At 45.5% G+C, this 27,976-nt stretch overlaps 2 protein-coding genes and 2 non-coding genes across 5 annotated transcripts; 1 reads left to right on the top strand and 3 right to left on the bottom strand.

Moving 5' to 3' along the window:
* The first annotated feature begins 282 nt into the window (after positions 1–282).
* ACAT2 (acetyl-CoA acetyltransferase 2) lies at positions 283–16,771 on the top strand. 2 transcript variants are annotated; one of them, XM_027056520.2, is made up of 10 exons: positions 283–414; positions 626–721; positions 1,323–1,457; positions 4,571–4,752; positions 6,189–6,306; positions 13,223–13,366; positions 14,219–14,341; positions 14,918–15,072; positions 15,634–15,744; positions 16,372–16,771. In XM_027056520.2, the coding sequence occupies exons 2-10, from the start codon at positions 667–669 to the stop codon at positions 16,540–16,542; spliced, it is 1,194 nt and encodes a 397-aa protein (XP_026912321.1). In that variant the 5' UTR covers positions 283–414; positions 626–666; the 3' UTR covers positions 16,543–16,771. The 2 variants fall into 2 exon arrangements, with proteins under 2 accessions (XP_026912321.1, XP_053077995.1); XM_053222020.1 differs by lacking the exons at positions 283–414; positions 626–721 and adding an exon at positions 988–1,236.
* Positions 16,677–27,976, bottom strand: TCP1 (t-complex 1). Its single transcript, XM_015062047.3, has 12 exons — positions 27,641–27,976; positions 26,707–26,792; positions 26,379–26,507; positions 24,798–24,895; positions 24,281–24,391; positions 23,549–23,730; positions 23,038–23,164; positions 18,990–19,165; positions 18,503–18,626; positions 18,004–18,196; positions 17,487–17,650; positions 16,677–16,981 (listed from the first exon to the last, which is right to left on the bottom strand). Exons 1-12 carry the CDS (start codon positions 27,702–27,704, stop codon positions 16,765–16,767), a joined length of 1,671 nt encoding a protein of 556 aa, XP_014917533.1. The 5' UTR covers positions 27,705–27,976; the 3' UTR covers positions 16,677–16,764.
* Positions 18,313–18,444, bottom strand: LOC113598990 (small nucleolar RNA SNORA20). The gene has a single exon (XR_003419744.1). It is a non-coding gene; the product is annotated as a small nucleolar RNA SNORA20 (small nucleolar RNA).
* LOC113598993 (small nucleolar RNA SNORA29) lies at positions 24,477–24,616 on the bottom strand. Its single transcript, XR_003419747.1, has one exon. It is a non-coding gene; the product is annotated as a small nucleolar RNA SNORA29 (small nucleolar RNA).

Below are 27,976 nucleotides of genomic sequence, written 5' to 3'. Positions count from 1 at the left end.
GCACCCATTTTCAGATTCTGCCTGTCAACTGAAACGAAATCCTTTGGACGTGTGGGGCATTAAGACACCCCTCACACAGACTTCCTCAAGCATTCAGCGCCGGGGCTGATCTCCACTCCGCACGAGAGCACGGAGAAGGGTTTGCACGGAGAACCAAGTTAAACCCCCAGTGATAATTATTGGCGCCTAGTTCGGAGAGGAACTGTAGAAGCCACGAGAGCAAAAGCACACAACAGAACCGCCCGCAGGTCGGCAGCTGGCAGGATTCGCGCCCACATTCTCGCCACCGGGATTCGAGTCCTGAGCGAACGTGGGGTACTATTCTGTCACCCCCACTTTTCACTGACTCGCCAAACACGCCTCCCGCCCCCAAATCAAAGACGTCAAGACAAACTACAACACTGGGGTGTTCAGGTAAGGGTCCGAGGCGGTGGTAATGCGTGTCTGGCTCCAGGGCCCGCGGTCCCGCCCGCTGTCCGGGTCCCCAGCGGCCTAGCCCTCCCGCGCGCCAGCCGTCGCGCCTGCGCATTGGCGCCCGCGGATCGGTGGGCGGGTCTGCCTGCGGCTCCGCCCCCTGGAGCGGCCTGTCAGCGGCCGAGCAAGGCTTTGCCTCACTCGCCTGCAGCTCCGGGCCCTCAGCAGCACGAGAGGTTGTGGTGCGGCAGGATGAGTGCAGGTTCCGACCCCGTGGTGATCGTCTCGGCGGCGCGGACCGTTATAGGTAAGTGGCCGGCGGCGGCTAAGCCGCGGGGATTCCGGGACCCCTGGGACACCCTGGACTTTGCACCTCGCCCTTCCCGGCCGACCACCCGGCAGCCCCGCCCCGTCCTCGCCAGGTGCTGCCCACTCCTCTTCGCGTGCTCTGATTGGATCCCCGGGTAGAACCACCGTGCCGCCTGACTCTCCCATTGGATGGCGAGGGTGGGCGCTCTCTCCCGAGTCCTCTGATTGGCCAGCTCCAGGAGGAGTCATGTCTTCCCTTTGGCCACAGGGGCGGGGTTGACGGGTGGTCAGATCAGGGTCGCGGCGGTGAATGGAGGTTTAGTGAGAATTGCGGTCCCGCGCTTAGCGCTGTGGACATTTCAAAGCCCTTGGGCGCGTGGGACCGTCGACCCCTTTTGTTAGGGAAGCGTGGGCCGCGCGCATCTGCCAGCGCTTGGGGAATGGATGCGCAGGCTTCCCGCGCGTCCGCGGCTTCCCGATGCTCTGGCAGCGTTCCGCGCGAGTCTCGCCTGGGTGAGAGTCACACACGCTCCGCTCTGTACCCTCACGAGCCGCGCTGGACGCCCTCCTCATCGCCCCCGCCTGCCCTTCTGCCCTAGGCTCCTTCAATGGTGCCTTGTCCACCGTCCCTGTCCACGACCTGGGCTCAACGGTCATCAAAGAAGTCCTGAAGAGGGCCGCTGTGGCTCCCGAAGAGGTGTCAGAGGTCATATTTGGACACGTTTTGACAGCAGGTAACTCCTCAGAGACCCCGGCTGAGGTCAGGTTTATTGGAAGCAACCCATCAACACGTCCTCCCATCCCCGCTCCCGAAGCTGAAGTTCTTCACTCCAGAGATGTGCCCACGGCGTTCCCGCTGTGGGAATTCTTCCTGTCGGCCCTCTGGCAAGCCCCTTCCAGTTTAACACTCCTAGACTTTCATCTGCGTGTCCGGATGAGCCTAGACTAGACCACCGTCCCCCACTGCCTTTTCATGCTGTAGACCCAGGGCCAGCCTCACGCATCCGAGAGTATGCACGGCCCTCCATAGTCCCCAGAAATGTACACATTCAGTACAAAAGTGTGAATTCCTCCTTTGTGTCTCGCACTGTGCTACCTGCTGGGGATAGAGCAGAGGTAAGGGCCTTGCGCCCCGCGGTAGGCTCCCTTCCAAGCTGGCCAGGTAGGTTGCACTTCCTGCTCCTCACGGGAGGTGTCTCACTCCCTGGGAATAGGTGAGTCACCAGAGTGCTCCTGTCTCCCTTCTGGTTCCCACTGTCTACGGACTGGTGATCACTGGCCATTCCTACTTATTAATAACCAGATTCATGTTCGCTCGGTAGCATAAATTCCAATTATCGCTAGTGGTAACTGGTAATGCTCACTTACAGCCAACTTTTGTCCTTACCCTGTCTGAGACCTGGCCCTTTTTTTTTTTTGTTTGTTTTGGTGTTTCTTAATTTATAGTTTTGTAGTTCCTCTTCCTAATTCTCCTTTCTCAAATTGTCCCTGCGGGCCTACCACTTTCCCTTGACTCTCCAAGGGCTTTAAAATAGGTGAGTAACACTCTCAGACTGGCAGCCTTCAGCCCACATCCTCCTTCCTTCCCGGACCCACGATTCAGACTTACTTCAGTTGCCATACGGTACTCCATGTTGGTTTCTCTGTTCTCTCTTCCACGCTTCTTTTCTATAGTATCTTTGCAAATTAAAATACAAAGAATAGCGATGTTTATCAAGGGCCTGCTGAGTGCTGGGCCTTTAAAGCACTGTGCTTACTGCTTTCATTGCTTTATTTAATCCCGTCAGTAAGTCTGTTGAATCGTATTCTCTCCATTTTCGAAATGAGTGAATGAGATTTTGAAAGGTCAAGTCACTTATCCACAGGCACAGTTGCAGATGGAGCTAGCATTCGAACCTTCATCTGTCCTACTTCTTAAGCCTAGACACCCTCCATAACCCTATAAAAATGTTTAGCTGATCACCTGCTGTGCACTGGGCACTATTTTTTTTCAGCTAGGGATAAGTAGTGTTCATATCAGATAGAAATCCTCATTCTCATGGAGCTCACGTTCTGCTAACTGCTAGACTATTAATTATGTTTAGCACTCGTTTCTTACTTTTTTTTTTTTTTTTACATTTTGTAACGTTTTTATTCATTTTTGAGAGACAGAACGTGAGTGGGGAGGGGCAGAGAGAGGGAGACACAAGATCCAAAGCAGGCTGCAGGTTCTGAGCTGTCAGCACAGAGCATGACACAGGGCTCAAACTTACTGCGAGATCATGACCGGAGCCAAAGTTGGACACTTAACCGACTGAGCCACCCAGGCGCCCTGCGCTCATTTCTTACCTTGAAGATGGAGGTTATGGATAAACACATAACATCTTTATGAAGGAATCATTTACTTAAATGCATTTGTAACTCACTGTAGCTTAAAAGCAGGAGCTTCAAATAATATTTTCTTCTTTATTAACTAGTATGCTGAGTTCAATTTAGAGGTATTTTGATTCTGTCATTTGACCAATTTTTCCTATATATGTTTTTAGTTTCAAGGCTACCAGTCTAATCCCAGAGAAAGAGCATTGTGATGAATATAATCTCTAAATTTTTGTCCATGAGCTATTGGCGAGTTTTTTCCAATAAACTCACTGAGGAAAGGTGCTAGGTATGGGTCTATCTGAAATTTGCAATAGAGTGACCATTGTACAAACATTGATCCTTTGGTAATAGGCACTGGGTACTGAGAATATTTGAAACTTTCAACTCCATTCCCTTCCTTTTTTTTTTTTTTAATTTTTTTTTTTAACGTTTATTTATTTTTGAGACAGAGAGAGATAGAGCATGATTGGGGGAGGGTCAGAGAGAGAGGGAGACACAGAATCTGAAACAGGCTCCAGGTTCTGAGCTGTTAGCACAGAGCCCGACGCGGGGCTCGAACCCACGAACTGCGAGATCGTGACCTGAGCTGAAGTCGGATGCTTAGCCGACTGAGCCACTCAGGCGCCCCTCAACTCCATTCCCTTCTGTGCTACTTTATGTATGTGATGTATTTCTTTTGGTTCCCCGAGGGAACAGTTCCCACAGTTGAATTATGCAAGGGTATTTGTCAGTTCTGATTTTGCACATGTCTTGTTACATAACCAGTTAACCATGTGTGATGAATATCAAGCAAAGAAAAAAATACTTCTTATCAGAGGTTTTCCTCTTTAAGTAACCCTCTTACTGTGCCAGGTGTCTTGAAGCCATGATCATGGAAGCACATGGCCCTAGTTAGAAACATGGATGATGCCCAAGTTCTGCCCTGTGTTTATGGGGGAGTGTGTGCTGGGGCACCTGGGTGGCTCCCCAGTCGGTTAAGCATCCGACTCTTGATTTCGGCTCAGGTCATGATCTCATGGTTTGTGAGATCGAGCCCTGACTCCAGCTTTGTGCCGACAGTGCAGAGCCTGCTTGGGATTCATTCATTCTCTCTCTCTCTCTCCCTCTCTCTCTCTCTCTCTCTCTCTCTCTCCCCTGCCCATCCCCCACTCACACTGTCTCTGTCTCTCTCAAATAAATAAACTTTTTTTAAAAAAATAAGGGAATGTGTGCTTATTCAGACCCTGTTGAAAGATCAAGAAGAATGTTTCCTTCTTAAGATATTAATCGTTTCCTTGTGGAAGAGGAAACTTATATCCCTAAAATATAGAACAGCACAAGATAATTCATATTCAAGAGCTAGATTGTGGCAAGGCTAGAGTGTATACAGGCCTTTTTCTGTCTGGCTGGGAGCGTGGCTTGTTTCAGCTTGGCTGGGAAGTGACAGGAGCCCAGTGAAACATTTTGTTTCTCTTTGATTGCTGAGAAGTCTCTGTGTTCCCTCTTCCAGGTTGTGGGCAGAATCCCGTTCGACAAGCCAGTATGGGTGCAGGAATCCCTTACTCTGTTCCAGCGTGGAGCTGCCAGATGGTCTGTGGGTCAGGCCTCAAAGCCGTATGCCTTGCAGCCCAGTCAATAGGGACAGGAGACTCTAATATTGTGGTTGCAGGAGGCATGGAAAGCATGAGCAAGGTGAGGCCTCTGAAGAAACAACTCTTGCTGACCTCTCACTAATAAACTCATTTTGCCATAGCAGAGTAACCTGATGCATAGCAGAGCTGAGACCAAACAGTAAACAAAGTAAAACTGGATTCAACCTTGATCCCTATGTGGATGTTAATTATTCTTCCAAGCTGGGGGAGAAATCCAGGTTGTAGAAAAATCCTGTCAACCAGTGTGATTGGAACAGAATTCTTTTTTTTTTTTTCTAAAATGTTACCAAAGCATAAAGCGTGTCCCAAATTTAACTTGTTACATTAGTTGGCTGATATCCTTGGTCTTAAATTTCTTTCTCGTTGTATGGAAACGTAACAAACAGATGTTTGCACTTAATTGTCCTGTGCTTGACAAGAAGGACCCCAGGGACCAAGGGACTAAATTTTGTTGACCGTTTGGAGACATCGAATGTGGAAAAGAGGACCACTGAGTGGTACCCTTCTCAAATAGGTTTGCTCGGCAGAATTTCTTTCCCCAAGGCCCATCCCTCAAATTGGCATGGGAGTGAAAAGAAAAAAGTATATCACCAGCTTCCTACAGGCAGTTCAGGGTCTGACCTCGGGATCCCCTAGACAGGGCCAAATCAGCCCAGGAGGAGGTAAGTTGAAGGTAGTGAACATGATCAGAGTGATTCTGAGGGGACCATGCTAATATCTGTGTAGTACTTTACGAGGTTTGTAGCTTTTATACATATAGTCACAACAGCCCTTATAGGGTAGATGGTATCATTCCCAATCCACAGGTCAGGAAACTGAGGCCCAGAGCCAGGATTCAAATATCAATTTTCTGACTCCGTTTTTCCATTCTATTTTAGCTGCTATTGAGTTGGTAGGAGTTAAGAGGACCCACACCCAGAAAGCTCTCCCCATTAATTAGGCCTCCTGATTGTTCTGACTGTAGGCATTATGTCTTGTATCAAAATGAGTAACACACAGCGTGATCACTTATGCCGTTAGATTAGCTCCTCATTTAACAGATAACTAGTTGTCTGCTTTGGATTCTGTGTCTCCCTCTCTCTCTGCCCCTTCCCCACTCATGCTCCGTCTCTCTCTGTCTCAGAAATAAATAAACATTAAAAAAAAAATTAAAAAAAAACCCAGATAACTAGTTGCCTCTTCGGAAAGACTAAATGGAGTTTTTAAGGACACAGGACACAGAATGGATAGATTTGGTGGTAAATGGACATAGGTAGGCAGGAGACTAACAGCTTCTCAAGAGTGGGTAGGATAGAATTGTGTGCTGATTCCAGGGGTCTTCAAGCCCTGGGTGGGAGGAGGATGGGCCGACTGGGGAGAAGGATCACCGGGGAGACTAGGCGAAGACTGGGGAGCCACTGGATAGTTTTGAGTGGGATCCTAAGGAGAGGACTAGTTATAGCCAATCCTAAGTCCACTTGTATTTCTTGTTTCCAGGCTCCTCACTTGGTTCATTTGAGGGCAGGAGTCAAGATGGGGGAAATGCCACTGATGGACAGCATACTCTGTGACGGGCTTACCGATGCATTTCACAACTACCATATGGGCATTACGGGTAAGGCAGACACAGCTGAAGACAGACTAACTGTAAAAAGGTGTCCAAAAGGTCATGTCATAGTCAGCTCTGCAGGTGCTTTCCTCTTTAAGGTCAGGGACCATGTCCTCATCATTTTGTATCACTGATGGCAGGGCTAGTTCCACTCGGGTGAGCCCAACTGAGGAAATAGCCTGTCTCTCCTCTGTGACTCCTTGATTATGGCGGGATGTTACAGGTGGGTGGGACTTCAGAGCTCTGATCAACCTCCCATTTCGCCGTATGAACAGACCAGGGCCCCAAACGGTGGTTTTGTGGCAGAGGTGGTAGCAGAGGCGAGCAGGTACTCCTGGCACCTCACACCGCACTCTTTGCACCATATGACCTGGTTTTCATTGGGCGTCTGCGGTTCAGGTTTACTGGCCAGGCAACTGGAAGGTCAACAGAACTGCTGTCTTGAGTCATGAGAAAGTGGGGGAAAGAGCAAGATTCTAAGCAGAGGGAACAGTGTGTCTAAAGGCAAGGAGGGAGGGGCGTGGAGACGTGGGGAGCAGAGAGAAGCTGAGGCATCTTGTCACTGCAAGCGAGGGCGGCCGCGGGGAAGGCTGGAGAGTGTGGCCAGACTGCGGGAGGCTGTGTTCCCTAACAGGGTGTTATCATAGTATCCAGGCCGGAATTTCTCCAAGTGTGATATTCCAGTTGTGTCAACATCACCAGAGGCTGTCAAGCCTTGTCTGAGGTGTTCTGGGCTGAATTGTGACCTTCCAAAACTCACATGTTGAAGCCCTAACCTCCAGGACCTCAGAATGTGACTGTGTTTGGGAGTTGGGGCCTTTTAAGGAGTAATCAAGTTAAAATAAGGCCTTTAGCGTGGTCCCTAATCCAATCAAACTGGCATCCTTAGAAGAAGAGGAAGAAATACTAGACATGGCAGCATAGAAGAAAGACCATGTGAGGATACAGTGAGAAAGTGGCCAAGGAGAGAGGCCTCAGGAGAAAACAGACCTGTCAACATCTTCATCTTGGCCTTCTATTCTCCAGAATTATGTAAAATAAATTTCTTTTGCTTAAAAAAAAAAAAAGAAAAAGTCTCAGGCCATGATGTAGGCATTAGTAAAGACTAGACCTCCTAATATAGACAAACAGAAAACTGGTCAAAACATATCAAGCAACTGTTTTCAAATATTAGCCAACAATCATGTAAGACTGAGATTCTTTTTTTTTTCCTCCTAATTTGGGCCTTTTTTCATGAGGACCTTCCAGAACCTTCTGTATTACCACTTGGGGCTCAGCCCCCATTGCTCCACACCTTAGCCTCTTGCAAGCTCCTGGCAGGGATGGTGTTGGGAACAATCCAAATTGTTTGGAAACAAATCCTCCCCCTTCTCTCCAGCTTTAGATAAATGCTGTCACTCTGGGAAAGGTCCTGCATCTTGTCCACAGTGGCTCAGGCATTTCCAGTGCGGTCGGCCCCAGCAGTAGGTGGGGGATAGGGGCAGTTGCCAGGAACTGCCATTTCCTACTGGCTGTTGTCCCTTCCTTGCTGGTACCACTCCCTGATGGCTTGTTCTAACAGGGGTAGATGTATTCCTTCCACACAGGGCAGCACCAGGGGCCTTCCCCATGCAGCCTTCATCTGATGCCTGTCAGCTCTTTCCTCCCTCAGCCTGGGGAAATCCTCCCTTCTAGATTTATGTAGAGGAACATGTTGTTCCTCTCCCTCTGGTGCTTGAGTTCCCCAAAGACAAGGTACAGGAAGGAAGTTCACCTGGGCTTGGAATGGCTCTACCAACTTGGTATGGACCAGGATCTGGAGCTCTCAGATCCACACTGAGCCTTCACAGTAGATCAAGATTGAGGCATGTCTTAGAGGCGTGGCCTGCCGAATGTTCTCAGCGTGCCCCCGTCGGGAACTTGGCTAGCACTGACCAGGGAAGGTGATAGATCCCGAGTTTGGGCATCATCCCAAATAGTTCAGATGGATTTTCGAAGATTCCTGTCAGGGCATCGTGGCACCTTCTTTCTGCCCTGCGTGATCCTGTGATGAGGGAGGGGTGGGTTACCAGGAGCACCTTGCTTTCTCCCCAAGGCAGTTTCTTGCCCTGCCTCTGGGGTCCTCTCCCTGAAGGGCTGCTCTAGGGCTCCCCTAGACGAGAGCAGGGGACTCACCCACCCTGCAGCCAGCCGTGGTGCTAATGCCCACACCAGTGCCACCTCTACTTTGGCTGCAGTCTGTCACAAGACTGAGATTCTTGAAAGAAGGGAAAACCCCACTGTCCCTGACTTTCTGCCTGGAGGAATAGTGGCCATTGAACTAGGGAGGCAGAGGTCAGAGTTTGGTGCTGCTGAGATGGCTAGATTTTGTGGGGCAGAGTACTAGAGAGAAGGGAGCTAGAAAAGGAGCCCCGGAAGTCTCCATAAGGGTCTCCTCAACACTTTGGTCAAATACTCAGATGTATGTGTGCAGGGCAACACCTGCTGGAAACAGCTGCTAGAGAGTTGTGAACTGGGAGACTCAGGAGTTCGGACCAGCCAGAGCAGAAACTTTACTGAACCCCCTGGACACTCCCTTGACATCTCAGAAAGGTCAAAGTTTAGGGTAGGGCTCTAGCCCCAGAGTAAGGACTACTCTAGACCCAAACTAATAAGCTTAAAAATCAAGCTTCAAAAGGATCTGTATGATCTGCCAGCATGTTAATGGGAATGATACTCATTACCCTTGCTTAAAGATCGTAAAATGCACATGTTCAACAGTATAGCGACTGTAATGTCCAGCATGCAATAAGAAATTTGTAGGCATTCACAGAAATAGGAAAATGTTAGCCCATAACAGTAGAAAAAACGGTCAATAGAATGTGATCCCTACAATGACAGATACTGGAATCAGCAGACAAGGATTTTAAAGGTGCTGTTTTACCCGGGTTTACGGGCATAAAGGAAAACACGACTGAGGAACATGTAAGGGAAACCTTAGCAGTAGAAGGGAAAATACGCACAAAGAAGTAGATGAAAATTAGAACTGTGAAGCCCACACTCTGAAATGAGAAACCCACTGGATAGCCTAATGAAAAACTGGAGACGGAAGAGAGGGTCAGCGAATTTAAGGATAGAGTAATACATACGACCTGAAGAACACAGAGAAAAAGATTGAGAAAAGAATTAATAGAGCCTCAGGGATCTGTGGAACAAAGTAAACTGGACTCACGTGCATGGAATAGGAATCTTGGAAGAAAGAGAATGGAGGCAGAAACATTATTGAAGAAACAATAGGTGAAAATTTCCCAAATTTTGTGAGAAACAAAATTCGAACACCAAGAAAGACAAAGAGTTGCATTTCGGCAAGCTAGTAAAACTACCAAAAAAGAAAGGATAAAAATACAGAAATTGGGGCCCTTGAGTGGCTCAGTTAGTTAAGCATCTGACTCTTGATTTTGGCTCGGGTCACAATCCCAGGGTCGTGGGATTGTGCCCCATGTCGGGTTCCACACTGAGCACGGAACCTGCTTAAGATTCTGTCTCTGACCCAGACTTGTGGTAATTTTCAACAAAGGTTCCAGTGTAATGAAATGGGGAAAGGAAAACCTTTACAGTGAGTGGTGCGGGAATAAGAGGGTCCACAAGCAACTGGGAAAAGATGACCCTCAGCTCCTACCTCACACTGTATACAGATACTCATTTGAGATGAATCACGGATCTAAAGATAAAAACCAAAGAAGTCAACATAGAATAACTTGTAAACCTGGGGGTAAGACAAGACTCAGAAGGCAATAAACTTAGAAGATAAATTAGATTTCAAAAATTAAAACTTACCATCACTGAAGGCACTATTAAGAAAGTAAGTCACCAATTAGGAGAAAATATTCATGATACATATAAGAATTCCTATAATAATAATAATAAAAAGACAACCAATTGAAAAATGAGCTAAAGGGGCGCCTGGGTGGCTCAGTCGGTTAAGCTTCCAACTCTTGATTTCAGCTTGGGTCATGATCTCATGGTTTGTGGGTTCAAGCCCCACATGGTGCTCTGTGCTGACAGTGCGGAACCTGCTTGGGATTCTCTCCCTCTCTCTGCTCCTCCCCTGCTCGCTCTCTCTCTCTCTCTCTCTCTCTCTCTCAAAATAAATAAATAAAATTTAAAGAAAGAAAAATGAGCTAAAGATTAGGCACAGATTTCACAAAGGAAGATAGATGAATGGCCAGTCAGTGCAAAAAAAGTATTCATCATTACTTCAGGGAATGCAAATTAAAACCACAATCAGATGCTGTTCTACACCCCCAGAATGATGAAGATTAAAATGACTGGATATTGGCAAGGATGTGAAGCAACTAGAACTCTGATACATTGCAGCCATAAAGTGGTACAACTACTTTGGAAAAAATTTGGCAATTTCTTTACTAAAGACACATGAAAACATCGATCACTAAAAGCTTTGCACAAAGAAGTTCATAGCAGCTTCATTCATAAGAGCCAAGACCTAGAAATGGTTCAGGTATCCATCAACAGGAGAATGCATAACAACCACTCAGCAGTAAGAAGGAACAAACAGCAATAACCTCAACAATATGACAATGCTGAGAACAGACACTGAGTTGCATTTATGGTGACAGAAATCAGAATATTACTTGCTTCAAGGAGGGGGAGATGAGTAAGAGGCATGTGAGAGCTCTCTGGGGTGATGGAAATATTACATATTCAGGAGATATGGTTGCCTGCATTTGTCAAAACTCGTTGAACTATACACTTAAGATTTGTGTATTTCACTCTGTAAGTTTTACCTAATCAAAGAAAAAAGAACTGTAAACAAATATCGAGCTCTAGTTATTGGGTTTGCTTTCTCCCCAGTGGTGTGGGATAGCAAGTTCTGAAACCACCTTGTGTATATTCTAGATTTGAGCAAATGAGTGATTATATTGAGGATAATGGGAGCCAGGCTTCTCACTATTGTAGGAGGGAGTCCACGAAGGGAAAGGGCGAAGCGAGTGCTGGTGGTGTTAGGTTACACTCAGAGAATGCAAGGTATCACCATGAGTGTGTATACATTTGCAAATCGTATGTGTATGTAAGTTCCTAATGAACCGGCACAGGAACAATGACATGCCAGTAATAGTGAGCAGTCCTAACACCCGGATCTTTATTTCTAAATGCCTTCTCCACTAAGGAGAACTAAGGAACTAAGGTTCCTTTGAGAAGTGTCCACGGTAGGATAAAAGTGCTAAAAAAAAAATAAAGTTTTTCTCCGGCGCTGTCTGCGGAGGTGGCAGCGCCCTACTTGGCATCATGGCTGCCTTCAGATCTCTGGTGAAACCCAGGAATGTGACCAAGGAGTTCATCTGGTACCAGTTAAACTAGTATGTTAAAATTAAGTGCGACTGGTAGAAACCCAGAGGCAATGACAATGGGGTGCTCAGAAGATTCAAGGGCCGAATGTTCATGCCCAGAATTGGTTATGGCAGCAACAAGAAAACAAAGCACATGCTGCCCATTGGCTTCTGGATGTTCCTAGGCCACAAGATCAAGGAGCTTGAGGTGCTGCTTGATGTGCAACAAATCTTACTGTGCAGAGACTGCTCAGTGTCTCCTCCAAGAACCGCAGAGCCACTGTGGAAAGAGCAGTCCTACTGGCCACCAGAGTCCCCAGTTCCAATGCCGGGCTGCACAGCAAAGAAAATGAATACACAGCTTATGTGCACATTGTATTTGTGTTAGTAAAACCATAAAACTACCAAAAAACAAAAAATGAAGAAGTGCTTAGAGCACACGGGGACATGTCAGAAGGGCTCAGGAACCAGCTTAGAGGACGCCCACTGTCCGAATCTTGAACAATTTGAACATCAGAATAAATAATGGTAGTTACGGGTTATGTAACTTATTAAATGAAGGAAAAATATTTGAGTTCATACTGATGTCAGCATGATACATGGAGGGAAGGAAAACACCAGTTAACATGTACACAAGGAAGGTTGGAGTTGGAAAATCATGAATGCGAAAAGTAGCAGGTGAAATTTGATGAGGAAGAAGTATTTTTTCGCAACCTCAAAATAACTTCCCATAAATTACTGATAAGTTATAAACGGAAAAGTAGTAACTTTACCGTGTAGAGAGGCTTGAACCAAGTGATGAAAGCTAACGGCACCTGAGGTGAACTAATACCACAGGCATCCTGATAAGATTCACTGAGATCATGTCCGTGGTATGCCTGCTTTTCTGCAAAATCTTAATCTAATCTGGAGGAAACATCAAACCTAAATTGGAAGACGTTCGATAAAAGAACTGGCCTCTGCTCTTCAAAAAATCCAGGTTAAGAAACACGAAGATAGTATGAGGAACTATTTCAAATAAAAAGAAACTGAGGAGCTGTTTCACTATTAAGTGTAACAGTGTGTGATCCCTGAACTGAGCATCTAAATTTAGCTACAGAGGACATCATTGGGACAATAGGTGAAACTTGAATCTGGACCACGAATTAGATCATAGTATTGTATCAATGTTAAATTTCCTGATCTTGATAACTGTGTTTATGTAAGAAAATGGCCATTTGGGGGAAATATACAGGGAAATTAAAATTGAGGGATAAAGAGGCAGGATTATTAATTTTTCTCAAATGGTTCAGAGAGAATGATAAAGTAAGTGGGGCAAAAAAAATATAAAACAGTTGGTGAATCGGCATAAAGGAAATTTCTGAAAGTTTAACATTATATAGAAGGGAAAAGAGAGAAGGACGGGAACAAAGAAAATGGCTTCTAAGATTTACTGCAACATTTCCAAATTCATTGCCACTGTGAGGCAAGATGGCCACAGAACACTGTCGCAGCCCATCGGTGAGGCTGCTTGTACTCGGCGCTCCATGCTTGTTTACGTGTGAAAAACTTGAGCTACCGAGAGCCAGTTCCTGAAAATGTTTCTTTTGCTTTATTATTATTTTTTTCTTTCACAGCTGAAAATGTAGCCAAAAAATGGCAAGTGAGTAGAGAAGATCAGGACAAGTTTGCAGTTTTGTCCCAGAACAGGACAGAGAGTGCACAGAAAGCTGGCTATTTTGACAAAGAGATTATACCAGTTTTTGTGTCTTCTAGAAAAGGTGAGTATCTGGATCCTAATGGTTTAAACAGCAGCATGCCTATTTATAGGTAAGAGTAATACTCCACAAAATAATATATAGGAATGTTTATAAATTGTGTCTTTCAGGTTGCAAAGAAAAGATTGATCTTGGATACGTCTTAGATGGCGGGGCTGGGCGGGGGGGTGGGGGCATGTTTATGGGGCGTGGAAGGGTTAAGAACATAGGCAGCTGTGTTAGCACTGGACCCTCTCGGTCCCAGAGTGTCCACACTGTTCTGTAGATACAGCTGGTTTCATGTGAGAAACTGGAGCGTTGGCTCATGGTTATTAGAAGGCAACAGCTGACCTTTTGTCCCTACAGGCTAATTCTCCTCGGAAGTGAACATTCGTTATTTTCTGTATGTTTTTGTTTACATATCATACATCTTGAGGGTGGATCTTTTTGGGTCACTTTGCTATTATCTAACATGGCGTGCTCTAGTCAAGGGGCTATTACTGGTAACTGTTCCGTTCCCCATAACTGATGTCACTTATGTCCAAGCCTCATAGCTTTGACGCTCCCGGGTCCAGGCGGTTGTAACCAGACAAGTCCTACGCCCACACCTTAACTTTTCGCACAAGGAACTGCCCTCCTCAGAAAGGGCCGTGCATATGGAAAACACTCAAAATGTCTCATGAGGACAGTGCTTATAAAATGTTCGAACACACACTTTTTTATTAGTGTGTACTTTCCTCTTGGAATAAAAGTATTTTTGATGAGCCTTCCTTCCAAGTATGAATCTTCATGCATCATGTCTCAGGACTCCACCATTCCTATCACGCCAACTGCCATCTCTGTGGTAATCTTGGGGAATTGATTTTCCTTGTTCAGGTCTTACTGAAGTGAAAACAGATGAGTTTCCTCGCCATGGGACCAACATAGAAGCCATATCTAACTTGAAGCCTTACTTTCTCAAAGATGGAACAGGAACAGTCACCCCAGCTAATGCTTCAGGTCAGATTTGCCAAAGGGCAGTTGGGGGAAAACCGTCTTCTGCTAGGCCCCACCAACTTAATGCCTTCTTCGTTTCAATTATTTTTTTGTATACAAATGATCCTAAAACCTTTAGTTGCTCTAAGGGAAAATCTAGTTTCTCTGTATTTGATCATTACTAAGTGTTTACATTTTTGACTTAATGTATATGTGAAAGAATGGATTTGACTCCCTGACATCCTCACTAGACACAGGCGAAAAAGCAAATTAGGGAACCCCAGAATTTATCTACTACCTCTGTGCTTTTCCAAAACCAGCAACTCCCAGTACCTCCTGTGAAATGAAGACTATTTCTTCCATTTCTTTTCTTACCCTCCCCTCCCCCAGCTTTCCTCAGTTAGAACATTCTGTGGTCAATTATGTCATATTCATATTACCAAACTTACCATTTCCAATTACATCGTAAATAGGAATTACAGCCAATGAATTTGCCAAGATGTATTAAGAATAATTTAACACGTCTTCACGTGTCAGAAAGTAGACACAGGCATGTAACTCAATGAGCATCTCAAAACTCCAGACTTTCATATTTTACAGGAATAAATGATGGTGCTGCCGCTGTGGTTCTTATGAAGAAGTCAGAGGCCGACAGTCGAGGGCTTACACCTTTAGCACAGATAGTTTCCTGGTCACAAGTAGGTGTGGAGCCTTCCATTATGGGGACAGGACCAATTCCGGCGATAAAGCAAGCTGTGAGTCTAGTTCTGAATGTTAGCACCTGTCCTTTGCTTTGTTGGTTGAACGAACCTCTTTGGGACCAGACCAACACCCTGTAATTCCGTTATTCTGTCCTCTGTAAACCTTGGCTCAGATCCTCTCCACTCCAAAATGTCAAGATCGAGCCTGGTTTTGTTTTCCTTTTTATTCTTATCAGATCTCATTTTCCCTTTAATGGAATTCCTCCCTAGCCTTATGCGAGCATATTCCTACAGCTCTACCTCCAGTCCACCACAAAGAGCAGCCGAGAACATTTGGGTCGTATGCCTTTTAGGGGTAACTGATAATCCCCTAGATCATGTCACCTACGTGTAACCCGTTACTGCTTCAAAACTTTAACTTTAGAATCTCCAAGGGATGTTTGATCCTTCATGTTTTGGAACTGGTGTCACCGAGGCAAAATGTGGTACCACTAGGCCCCTGCTGGAACCTCCCAGAAGAGATCCTTCAGTATCAGTCTATTCTTTTGCGTATCTACAATGAAGGAAGGCTCCACCTGAGTGTTCAGACCTCTATTCCATTCATCTTTCCTTCAGGTTGCAAAAGCAGGTTGGTCACTGGAGGATGTGGACATATTTGAAATCAATGAAGCCTTTGCAGCCCTGTCTGTTGCAGTAGCTAAAGAACTTGGATTAAACACAGAGAAGGTAAACCCGAGCAAGCAGTCGTGGGGATAGCTCACAAGTGAACTCTCACAATGCAATTTTAAGATTGCAAACAGCAAAACCCACGTATAGTTGTTCCACAGTATCCCTGGTATTGGCCAACCGGCCAATAACTAACTTGTGGGTGGATCCTGGGTAAGTGCCTGCTAGGGCTGGGGAGTTCTTTTATTGCTTCCCGAGGCAAAAACCCTGGACTGTGTATTAGTTTACTTCTAACACCAACAGAGCACTGACTCTTCTAAACTAGTGAGATAGGGTGGATGTCACAGGGGTATAAACAGTATACCTAAACAGTAAAAATGAAAGTGGAATTTGAAAGGATAGTTTACTGGTGTAATGTTAAAAGGGTAAAGATAATTTACGATTTTTAGCCCTGTGGCACCTGGGTGGTTTCAGTAGGTTAAGCCTCAGACTTGATTTGGGCTCAGGTCATGAAATCACGGTTGTGGGAGCAAGCCCGGAGTCAGGCTCCACACCCAGCCTGCTTGGGTTTCTCTCTCCCTCTTGGCCCCTCCCCACCTCACATGTTCTAAATAACTATTAAAAAAACCCCACAAAACTTTTTACCCTATGTCCACAGAATAACGGTATATATTTTTCCCCCCTTAGGTCAACATTCAAGGAGGGGCGATAGCCTTGGGCCACCCTCTTGGAGCATCTGGCTGTCGGATTCTTGTTACCCTGTTACACACAATGGAGCGAAAGGGTGGACATCGTGGCGTGGCTGCCCTATGCATTGGGGGTGGGATGGGAATAGCAATGTGTGTTCAGAGAGGATGAAATTGCTTAATGAATCATGCCGAAACTAAACTGAAACCTCATCTCTTCTTACGCTAACAAGGTACTAAATTGTAATATGTGAAATCAGAGGACCAAAGTGAGGATGGAAACCATTTTTCGTAAGAACCCAAGGCTTGACAGCTTGTTATTTTTATTAATGTGTAATACTCAAGATACAAGATAACTGCGTCTAACATTGTTATAAATAAAAGAGAAATGAGATCAGTCATCAAGGGCTCCCGAGTGAACGGCATCTTCATAACCTCCATGCTTATCATCTTTGCTTTCCGGGTGTAATTTGATAAGATCATCAATTCGAAGAATGGTAATTGCAGCTTCTGTTGCAAATTTCAAACTCTTAACTTTCACTATGGTTGGTTCAAATACTCCTGCTTGCTTGTTGTCTCGGGGTTTACCATTGACCAAATCAAGACCAATCCTGCAAAAAAACCAAAAAACCAAAAAAAAAAAACCCAACCAAAAAACCATTAAGTGATTTCTTACATAATGCACACCTATCCCATCTCATCTCTTTAAGAGATGAATGGCTTTGCCATTCAAATGTTAATCTTGGGAAATGTAGGGACCTCAGGATAGATCCCTTAAGACTACAGTAGTTGACTGTAAGTAACAAAATAAGTACCGAGTCATAGAAAAGCTTAGATAGATACTGGGCTCTCAACATCATTCAGTATCTTAAACAGGGGCTCCTCAAGAAGATACGGATGACCCCAAAATAATCCCCTGGCCTCTGTGGGACCTTTGTGCAGGTGTAGTGACTGTCCTGACTGTCCAGAGAAGCAGGGAGAGGCTGGGACTCTGAGCTGCTAACTAAAATACACCAATGCTAATCACTAGTCATCATCTTTTATCGGTTTAAAACAAAGCTAAAGTGCCATACACGATACACAGATGACCGTGAAAAAGGGAAATTGTATGCTTACCATTTTAGATTTTTGCGTTCTGGGTTGACTTGAGCCTCATTATGGAAAGCTCTTAACTTTGCAACCAGATCTGTGGAGTCTTGGGCAGCATTCACGGCCAGTGTGTTAGGAATAACAAGAAGAGACCTTGCAAACTCCGCAATAGCAAGCTGCTCCCGAGACCCCTGAGAAGAAAGACAGCGAAGGGTCTTAAAACCCACGGCGGCAGCAGAGGACGGAGAAGAGTATGTGTACTTTTGAACGTTTATCTTATTTTAAAAGAGAAAGCGTGCGCTACCTGGGGAGGGGCAGAGCGAGTGAGAGAACCCCAAGCCGGCTTCGGGAGTCAACACAGAGCCCGAGGCAGCGCTCGTTTCACCAAGTCGGGAGATCATGACCTGAGCTAAAAGCTACATGCCGACGCTCCACGGACCAAGCCACCCAGGGGCCCCATCAGGGAAGGTACATCCACAAAAAGCCAAAGATGGTGCCCCCCCTGCCCTTCTTGAAAAGAAAGCACAATTCTACATGTTCTCACCATGCTGGTTGCGTAGTTTTCGAGGTATATGGAAAGTGCCGCTTCTACAGCACCTCCGCCAGGAACCACAGATTTGGACTCCAAGACTCTCTTCACCACACAAAGAGCATCGTGTAAAGAGCGCTCCATCTCATCGCACATGAAATCATTCGCCCCACGTAAGATAACTGATGCAGACGTACGAGCCTTAGTGCTATTTAAAAAAGTAAAGTGAAATTCTTAATATATTTTCATAGACGTCTACAAAGAAACCCACCGTAAGCACCTCGACTGGAAATCCTGCTCACGTGGTTCACCCAGACACAGAGGCAGTGTCTGGACCGCGCAGAAGAGATGAAATGGTTACTCCATCTCGTGGTAGCGCACGGCCTACTATTGTTCTCTCCCACGCGTATAACTGCTCTGATCACTGAAAGACTAGAGCAGCAAATCAATGGGAAGGCAATCTGTTCCCTTACTAATAAAACCCGTGCAGCTCGATTGAGAAAGCAGCTCTTACTTTTTGATCAAGATCAGTTCGTCATCACAAATTCTCTCCTGTACCACCTCTTCTGCTTGTCCCAACATTGAAGCTTCGAAAGTTTCTTCTCCTTCCAAATTGGCCAGGGTTGACAAGATAGTCGCTATGAAGATGGTGACAAAGATCTGTAAACACTTTTCCCATGAACACTTTCATATGCTGTCCCAAATTCAGAAACATTTATAAGAGCAACGTATAGACAGGCATCAGATAAACCACTGTCCTTTCAGCCTAACACGGAACCATGACCTTCTGAGGTCAACACATTCAGTAAGTTAAAGAGCTTTTCCAGTAACGTGGAAAATGGCTCTATGAGACGTATTTGTAGCATAAGGCATTAAAGGAGTAAGATATAAAAAAACCACTGCTTCTGAAACTGCTTAGTGATAACATTCCAACGTAAAGAGACACTGTCTCATATACGGTAACGTGACGCGCCGCAGCTGGGAGCGAGCAGAGGACTTACCTCCAGAAGCTTTAGCGATGCGTTTCAGGTCCCTTTTTAAAACTCTTCGAACTGCCATAGCACCTGTCTCCACAAAATACTTCAGACACATGTCGTCAATTCCACCGGTGGTTAGAATAACGTTGGCACCAGTTGCCAGGATCTTCTGAATCCGCTCCTTGGTGATATCAGATTCTCTACAGAGATGAAGCATTTGGGTAATAACCCAAAGTTATCTTCTGTGTGGTTAATCTAGTTCCAATTTCCATTAAATACTTCACATAAAATAACTGCAGATTAAATTACATCAAACACTCTTTCCCTTCTGTGACCAAAATTTAAATCAACTTACAGAAAAGTCCAAGAAATTAAAATTACCACTTAGTTCTCCCCCACCCCAATATGAGTTCCTGAGAACCAAGGAATGGCATCCCTGCCTTTAAGGATCTGGCAGGGAAACACTGTCAACCATACCCTGGAAAAGCATTAGCTACAACGGAACGCAGAGATGATTGGGAAGCAACATGCAGCCTGCCAGGTGAGGCAAGGAAAGCATGAAGGTCTGGAGTCAAGAGGAGTCCAGAGTAGAAATGACTAGTAGGAACAGGGGCGCCTGGGTGGCTCAGTCGGTTGAGCATCGGACTTTGGCTCAGGTCATGATCTCGCGTTCAAACGTTCAAAAAGGTACACACCTGGCTCTGTGCTGACAGCTCAGAGTCTGGACCCTGCTTTAGATTCTGTGTCTCCTCTCTCTCTGCCCCTTCCCCACTCATGCTCTGTCTCTGTCTCTCAAAATGAACAAACTTTTGGGGCGCCTGGGTGGCTCAGTCGGTTGAGCGTCCGACTCTGGCTCAGGTCGTCATCTCGTGGTCCGTGAGTCTGTCGGGCTCTGTGCCAACAGCTCGGAGGCTGGAGCCTGTTTCGGATTCTGTGTCTCCCTCTCTCTCTCTGACCCTCCCCCGTTCATACTCTGTCTCTCTCGGTCTCAAAAAAAATAAATAAACATTAAGAAAAAAATTAAAAAAAAAAAAAAAGAACTTAAAAAAAGTTTTTTTTTTTTTTAAATTAAAAAAAATGACTAGTAGGAACAGAAAATGAACGTTTTGTAGAGTTAGATGTTCAAGTGTCTCGGGCCCGTTAAGAAATTTAATATTTTTATTTATTTTTAATAATGAATTTAGAGAGTATGCACGAGTGGGGGAGAGGGGCAGAGGGAGGGAATCTTAAGCAGGTTCCACGCTCTGTGTGGTACCCAACACAGCTCCATCCCACAGCCCTGGGATCGTGACCTGAACTGAAATCAAGCGTTGGACGCTCAACTGACTGTGCTACCCAAGCACCCCAATTTATTTATTTTTATTTAAGTAGACTCCACACACAAAGTGGGGTTTAAACTCACAGCCCCGAGATCAAGAGTCACATGCTCTACTGACCGAGCCGGCCAGGCACCCCAAGAAGTTTAACATTTTTAAGTAAGAGTATTATCCGTGTTTTCAAAAGGATGCCCCGATGTCAATGTGGGCACCGCACTGGAAAAATAGAGGAATGAGGCGAGGAAGCAGTAACTGGAGGCACAGGAGCGTATCTGATGCGAACACATGTTCTGAACAGAGAAGTCCCAGTTTACGGCTTGGTGACAGGGAGGTTCAGCCAGTGACTCCCGGCGTAAAACAAAAACTAACAGGTTATGGGGCAGGACGAGAAAGTAGAGTCTGGTTTTCAAAAGATGCGTCCAAAGCCCCCGTGTTAATCAGGCGAAGCTGCCAGGAGGAGGGCACAGGACAGAAATCACAAGCAAGCTACGGGGAAGGGACACAGATTTGAAAAAGTCAACATGTTATAGATTATTAAAACTATTTCACTTGTCATTCAAAGGGCTTTTTAAAAATAAGACAAAGATGAACCCCAAGGTAGAGCTGTCTATAAACCGTGACAAATGCTCTGGGCCACACGCCGCAGGATTGGCAGCGGCTGCGAAGCCAAGCATATCCTTCAGGCTCTGCCTTCAGAGCTTCTGGCCCAAGTCCCACAAACACAGAAACTGTGCTGACGGGCGGGAAGAGCAAGTACAGGAACTCATGGCAGAGCACACTTCGGAGGGAAAGAGAACAAGCTGTTCTCTGAGCTAAAAAGTAAGCAGGCAGAGAGTATAAGCGGACGGAAGAACGTTACTAGGGGCCGGCAGGGGGTCTGACGGACTCTTCCAGTTGTGGCTGGACCACAGCGGAAAAAAATACTAAGACAGGAAAAAACCTATCCCAGAGCGATGGGAAGCCTACGAAAGGCTCTGCCTTGGAAATGACGAGATGACCGTGGCTGCTGTATGGAAAATCGCCTGCGAGGGGCCAAGAGTGAAACCCAGAGGCGCAGCTTAGCTGCCCCTCGACAGGGGCAAGAGGATAGGAAGTAGATGAATCTGAGATTTAACTTGACGACAGAAATCAAGGGGTCTTGGTGATACATTAGAAGGGAGAAAGGCATTAGGTAAAAAGAGCCAAGGTATTTCCTAGTTTTCTGCCTGAGGGGTCCCCATCGCTAAAATGCAGATTTATGGGTATCACCCAAAGTTCGGTTTTAAACATACTGAGATGTGTAAGAAGCATTCACAGGTGTCTGGAGCTCAGAGCAGCACATTCTGGAAGTCTCCAACATGGGAAGAATACCCACAGTCACAGGAATGACGAGGGCTTACTCTGGGGAGAGCAAAGCAGACCCCGGGGCTGCCCACACATACAAACACAAGACGGGGCAGCACCACTGAGCTGCCTCCCATCTCCCAGTGTTTCAAGAAGGAAGTAGTCACCAGCTCGAGAAAGGTCAAGTGAGTTGAAAGCGTCTACTGAATTTTACACTAGAGACGACTAGCGACCTTAGCAAATGGTCCTCCACTGGAGGGCACAGCTGCCAAGGAGATGAGACACAGGGGCGCCTGGGTGGCTCAGTCGGTTCAGCATCCAACTCTTGATTTCAGCTCAGGTCATGATCTCACGGTTCCAGAGATCGAGCCCCAAGTGGGGCTCTGGGCTGTCAGCAGATTCTCTCTCTGCCCTTCCCCCGCTAGCATACTCTGCCTCCAAATAAACTTTAAAAAGAACCAGAATTAGTAACTGAATATGCAGCTTGAGAACAGTCACCTTAGAGGGACTGATCGGCCTCCGGTAGAAGAAAGGACACTTTGTTTACAGGAAGAAAAAAAATACACAGGCAGATCTGAAAGGCAAAAAGCATGACTGACTTTTGGCAAAGACTTCTTGTAGCTTGGTTCAGTTACTGTTTTTTTCCTATTTAACAAACCGACCAACCATTAAAAACAACAAAAAAAAGAGTGAGTGATACAGTCCAGTGGAAGCAGGCAGTCAAAATCCAGGGTAGCGGTCAGAGTCTAGCTCTGGAGCGCGTTAACCAATCAGGAACAGCGTTAGCGTCCCCTGGGGCCTGGCGTACAGGGGACACACAGTGCACACTCTATTACTCAAGAAGTACATTCCTTGACAGGTCTGTAACATTAGTCACTCCTAAAACCGATGTTCTACAAGGTTTCATTGAAGTTCTATCACCCCGGGTCTATCTTAAAACACCAGATCACCACATTTTCTAGCCTTCCAGCAAGTTTGACTCTGGTCAAAAATCCTAATTCTTGGGGGCGTCTGGGTGGCTCATTTGGTTGAGCGTCCATCTTTGGCTCAGGCCATGATTTCATAGATTGTTGAGTTCGGCTCAGGTTTGTGATTTCAAGCTCCACATCAGGGTCTCTGCGGACAGCTCAGAGCTTAAAGCCTGCTTCGGAGTCTGTGTCTCCCTCTTTCTCTGCCCCTCCCCTCCGCTCAAAAATAACACATTAAAAACAACTTTTTTAAATCCTAACTTTTCTAGTCCTCTGAGACACCACATTTTAAAAACTCCAGCTGCATAATCACCATCCTCTGCTACCTGGCAACTGATTGATTACTTGCTGTTATCTAGGAGATGTCACCACTCCTTAGGATCCTTTTTTACTTGTCACCGGCTCTAACGAAAGTATCATTTCCAGACACCGCTTTCAAAGGTCAAAAATAATCTCTGAACATACCTCTGTCTAATCTGGTCCAGTTTTTCAGGGTCTGTAATAACCACCTGTACACCAAGCTTCATTTTTGTCTTCTGCAGGCTGAAGTCAAGGCAAGCAATCTTTGCGTTCACTATTCTCTTGGGCATGCCTGCAATTGAATGTAACATTAAATAACTGTGAACTGTAACGACGTCACGTTTTATAAGATACGGGTATTCTTAAAGCCTGATTAAAAAATAGCAAGAAATATTAGATTATGTTATCTACGAAGACAAAAATTTAGATTTTATAACATCTAACCATAGAAACAAACTTTTACGGCCTTTACGTGGTCTTTAACTTGCGTTTTTCCCAAGCTTTATGAGCTTAAGTTACACAAGCGAAACTGAAAAAGTGACCTACAATTTCCTCTGCCCTTGGGCTTTACTGAAGAACTGTTAAGTGCAAGTCGTGGAGCGCTCCCCTAAGGAGGTATGGTATGTATTCCACGGATGGCAAATTTTGACCCTTAGTACCAAATCCTGAGGCTTACCCTGCGATCCCACCACACAGTTGAGTGCGTAGCCACTGATGAGCAGACTCTCCGTCTGACTCCTCCCGTGCGCTTTCAGGATATTAACAGAATTGACAGGATAGCGAGGCTGGCCCCTCACGTCTGTGTATTTAACTGCAAGCACAGCATCTACTACCATATTTGCGAAGAAATCACCATTTCTAAGCCAACAGTTAAGGAGAACAAGAGACACAGAATGGATAATGGCTGCTCACAAAAACCAGGGTAATTCTTTAAAAAAAAAAATTTTTTTTTTTTAACGTTTATTTATTTTTGAGACAGAGAGAGACAGAGCACGAACGGGGGAGGGGCAGAGAGAGAGGGAGACACAGAATCGGAAGCAGGCTCCAGGCTCTGAGCAGTCAGTACAGAGCCCAATGCCGGGCTCGAACTCATATACCGCGAGATCGTGACCTGAGCCGAAGTCGGACACTTAACCGACTGAGCCACCCAGGCGCCCCAAAACCAGGGTAATTCAAATGCACTTCCTTTTAACCATTTCCTCAAAAACACAAAACATTAATTATGCTTGTCAAAATGTTAAAATACCATTTATTGCTACCTGCAATTCCTATTACTATTATACACTATTACTTTCCCCCTAGGAAAGCAAGGAAGGAAGCAGACAATTTCAATACAGTATCACCCGGCACAAAAACAAGATCTTATTCTTTAAAAAGCCTCAACTTTATCGAACCATCACAAGGATACATTCCGATGATTTTGGAAGACATCGATGTCTTAGCAGCATTGATCAGGCAATCTCTTCCGAGTTCATCTGTGTTAATAATTAGATTTTCACTGATGTATCGCACAGCTTCCCTGTTTGAAGTGTGTAGGAAAAGACATTTATAAATTCACTACTCAAAACATTGTTTTCTCACAATGGCAAAACGTCACGGGGACCAATTTTTTGTTCAGCCATTTCATACAGGAGGAGGACACAAGTAAGTCCTCCCTCGTCAGATCACGGCAATTTTTATCTATCCCATAAGCATAGCCACCAAAATCTATTATTGGGAGAAAATGTGGTAGTCAAATGGGAAAAAAAAATACTAGCCCTGTTTCTTACTCAAATATCACTACTAAAATGTGACTTTTTCAAAATAAATTTAGTCATTAATAACATTTACAGAACACAGACTTTTTACAAATAACACCAGATAACGTAAAATCTTTTTACAAATAACATCAGGTAACGTAAAATCTTCCCTGACCGCAATCTTACTTGCAAGCAAGTCGATAGCCACTAATAACTGACGTGGGATGAATCTTCTGTTTGACTAGTTCATCGGCATTTTTAAGCAGTTCTGCTGCAATAATAACCTGTTGAAAAAGATTCATGGCTCTGACGGAGTCTGACAACACGCGCCTATGTAAAAACAACACTGCAACAACAATCAGCTAGTGTTAAGTGGGGACGATGATGAATAACTGGCTATTGGAAACCTGGACAAAAGAGAGCTATACACCGTGTTTTATTTACATGCAGATGGCCAAAGCGAATAGGAGCCAGGCCACACAATGGTAAAGAACTGCACACCTGTTACCTTTAAAGAGGAAGTGCCAACAGAAGCCAAGTGAAGAGTGTAACCATTCAAATGATGTCTACTATTTTAGACTATTACTTGGTCGATCTTAAAAATCATTCTTCTAGGGGTAACTCAATCAGTCGGTTGAGCGTCCAACTTCGGGTCAGGTCGTGATCTCAGTTTGTGAGTTCGAGTCCTGTGCCGGGCTCTGTGTTGACAGCTGGGAACCTGGAGATTGCTTCAGATTCTTTGTCTACCTCTCTCTACCCCTCCCTTGCTCACACTGTGTCCATGTACCGCTCTCAAAAACAAACGTTAAAAAAAATTTTTTTTAAATCACTCTTCTAAAGATATTACAAAACCAAAAATTCTGTCTGCTTCTTCTAGGAAAATTATCACTTTGTTTTTAAAATCATAGTAAAGTTATTTAGACAAAAACTATTCTCGTTATTTCAGAAGAGATAGATCCCATTCTTTCATGAGTTAACGTTTAATCTAGAAATACAAAGGTTTTCCCCACAAACCGCTGGCCTGCCTCTTCACAGTGAATTATTATTTGTTCCTCACTAAATCCTGTTTCTACACTACACAACACACCACATCAGCGTGCTGGATGATCTTCCAGAAATTTGTATTGTTACTGATCACATTTACTTTTTCACGCTCCCATTTTGAACCCATGAAATTCAAAATGCAGACTTTTTTTCTTAAACCCAGTAACATTTCTTCCCTAGATAATTATAAAGAGAAAGTTTTAGGAACTTCTAAGTTTCAGGTGGCGAAAACTTAAGACCTTTTAATGAAACTATTAAAAAAAAAAACCCCTTGTGTATATGTATAAATACTGTTGTGGCTGAAAAACACAGGAAACTTGTGAAAACCCACATTTACTTTTACATTATTTATTTTGAGAGAGAGAGAAAGTGCAAGTGGGGTGGGCAGAGAGAGGGACAGAGAATCCCAAGCAGGCTCCATACTGTCAGCACAGAGTGGGATGTGGGGCTGGGATCTCAAGAACCGTGAGATCGAGAGTCTGACGCTGAACTGACTGAGCTACCCGGACACCCCTGAAAATCTACATTTAAACCGAGTGGACTGTATTATCTCTTAAGTTTCTCTCCTTTGTACAAACTACACGCACTGGTTTTTGAATTCTGTCTATCCCAGAAGCAAAGTAAATTTTCTCCCCCTTGACTTACTCATAGCTTCAGTTTGTGAAAGTCCATTCTAGGAGAACAACTAGTCTCTAGCCACCTACCAGGTAACCAACTACCTACCACGGAGGTGGTTCCATCTCCCACTTCTTTGTCTTGCAGATCAGCCAGCTCACAAAGAACTTTAGCTGCTGGATGTTCGACCTCCAGTAACTTCAGGATGGTTGCGCCATCATTAGTAATGGTTACATCCTAAGAAATTTGCAGGAAAGAAAAGAGACAACACAATCACTTGCAGACACAGGACAGCCTCTAAATTAACACAAACCCCTATTATCACCTTTGCTGCACCTTCTAATACCAGGATTATGATAAAACCAGAGAATTCACATTAATAGTTAAGAACCATCATTTCTCTTTAGAGTAACACACAACACGTAAGTGTACTTACACCAATATCATCCACCAACATTTTATCCAAGCCAACTGGACCAAGAGAACTTTTTACAATATTGGCAATAGAAGCTGCTGCCATAACTGTAGAAATAAAAAAAATTTTTTTTAAACCCACTGCTCCAAATGACAACCATTTCAGCCTAAAGAAGGTGACACCCAACAGCCTCTGGATTTTCCAAATCTACCAATCTATCCAAATTACTTAAAATGGTTAAGATCGGCAAACATCCCTGATTTCAAAAGTGTCCACGCTCTCGACTAAACAGCAACTAATGTCTTAATCCCTCTTGTTTGCTACAATAACCTCACTTTCAGTATCACTTACGCTAACGTTCAACTGAGATTTCGTCAACCAATTTTACTGTAAAAACCTGCCGGCGATAGGTGGGTAAGATTCGGATCTGGACATCCGGGCACCTGACATGTACTGCAGATAATAACCAGTGGGGTACAGTGGCCCATTTGCTGGACTGTGGCCATTTGCTCATCAGTACAACCAGCAGTTAAAGCTAGCGTTTTCGGCTTAATAGCCCAAAAACGAGGTCCAAAGATTGAGAGCCACGCTCCTCCTGCTTAGAATCGGAACATATGAGGCGCAGGGCACCCGGACCAAAGGGGACGTGGGGCGTGACCAGCACGTGTCAATGCGGGCGGCTGGTTTTCCAGGCTGGGGAGCGCTTCTCAACTCCCGGGCCTGGGCATCCACTGTCAACCACACGCAGCGGGGACAGTTCTCCAAAACGTGCTGGGTGTTCCGGAAATCCTCCCCTACGGGAATAGAGGGCGCTGCCGCCCCGCCCCGCCGAGACCGGACCGGGCCCTTTACCGGTACAGATGAGGAAAGCGCAAGACCCGCAGCCCTGGCTCTAATAGGGAGGGCCGGGATGGGGCCGGGAGGCCGGCCCACGGCGGGCCTTGTTCTCCCTTACCGTTCTGGGAGCGGATCGCCTCCCCGGTGCTGCGGTCTCCGAACACGGATAAAGGCCCCTCCATCTTCGCGGCGGCGTGCACGTCTAGTTTCACCCTCACCGCAGGGAACCAGCGTACGGGTCCCGACGCCCGGTGGCGGTCACAAGAGCGGTGGCGGCTGCGACGTGCACGTCGAGTTTCACCCTCACCGCAGGGAACCAGCGTACGGGTCCCTACGCCCGGTGGCGTCCGCAAGAGCGGTGGCGGCTACAGCGTGGAACGGGCCTGAGCGAGGCCGCGAAGACTGCTGGGAACACCGCTCCCCCGGCCCGGCCGCGGGGCAGGGCGGGAAGGGA

Source organism: Acinonyx jubatus, chromosome B2 (genome assembly GCF_027475565.1).
Source record: "Acinonyx jubatus isolate Ajub_Pintada_27869175 chromosome B2, VMU_Ajub_asm_v1.0, whole genome shotgun sequence".
In the NCBI taxonomy this organism is placed as follows: Eukaryota; Metazoa; Chordata; class Mammalia; order Carnivora; family Felidae; genus Acinonyx; species Acinonyx jubatus.
This window is presented reverse-complemented; position numbering and strand designations above follow the sequence as displayed.

Excerpts from the sequence above, each read along its gene's own strand:
- ACAT2 (XM_053222020.1), top strand. The coding sequence starts at position 1,164 with ATGGATGCGCAGGCTTCCCGCGCGTCCGCGGCTTCCCGATGCTCTGGC. Across the intron at positions 1,458-4,570 it reads TGGACACGTTTTGACAGCAG|GTTGTGGGCAGAATCCCGTT; the intron begins GTAACTCCTCAG and ends TCCCTCTTCCAG. Across the intron at positions 15,745-16,371 it reads TTGGATTAAACACAGAGAAG|GTCAACATTCAAGGAGGGGC; the intron begins GTAAACCCGAGC and ends TTCCCCCCTTAG.
- TCP1 (XM_015062047.3), bottom strand. The coding sequence starts at position 27,704 with ATGGAGGGGCCTTTATCCGTGTTCGGAGACCGCAGCACCGGGGAGGCG. Across the intron at positions 18,627-18,989 it reads CATCGCTAAAGCTTCTGGAG|CGACTATCTTGTCAACCCTG; the intron begins GTAAGTCCTCTG and ends CCATCTTCATAG. Across the intron at positions 16,982-17,486 it reads GAACGCAAAAATCTAAAATG|GATTGGTCTTGATTTGGTCA; the intron begins GTAAGCATACAA and ends GTTTTTTTGCAG.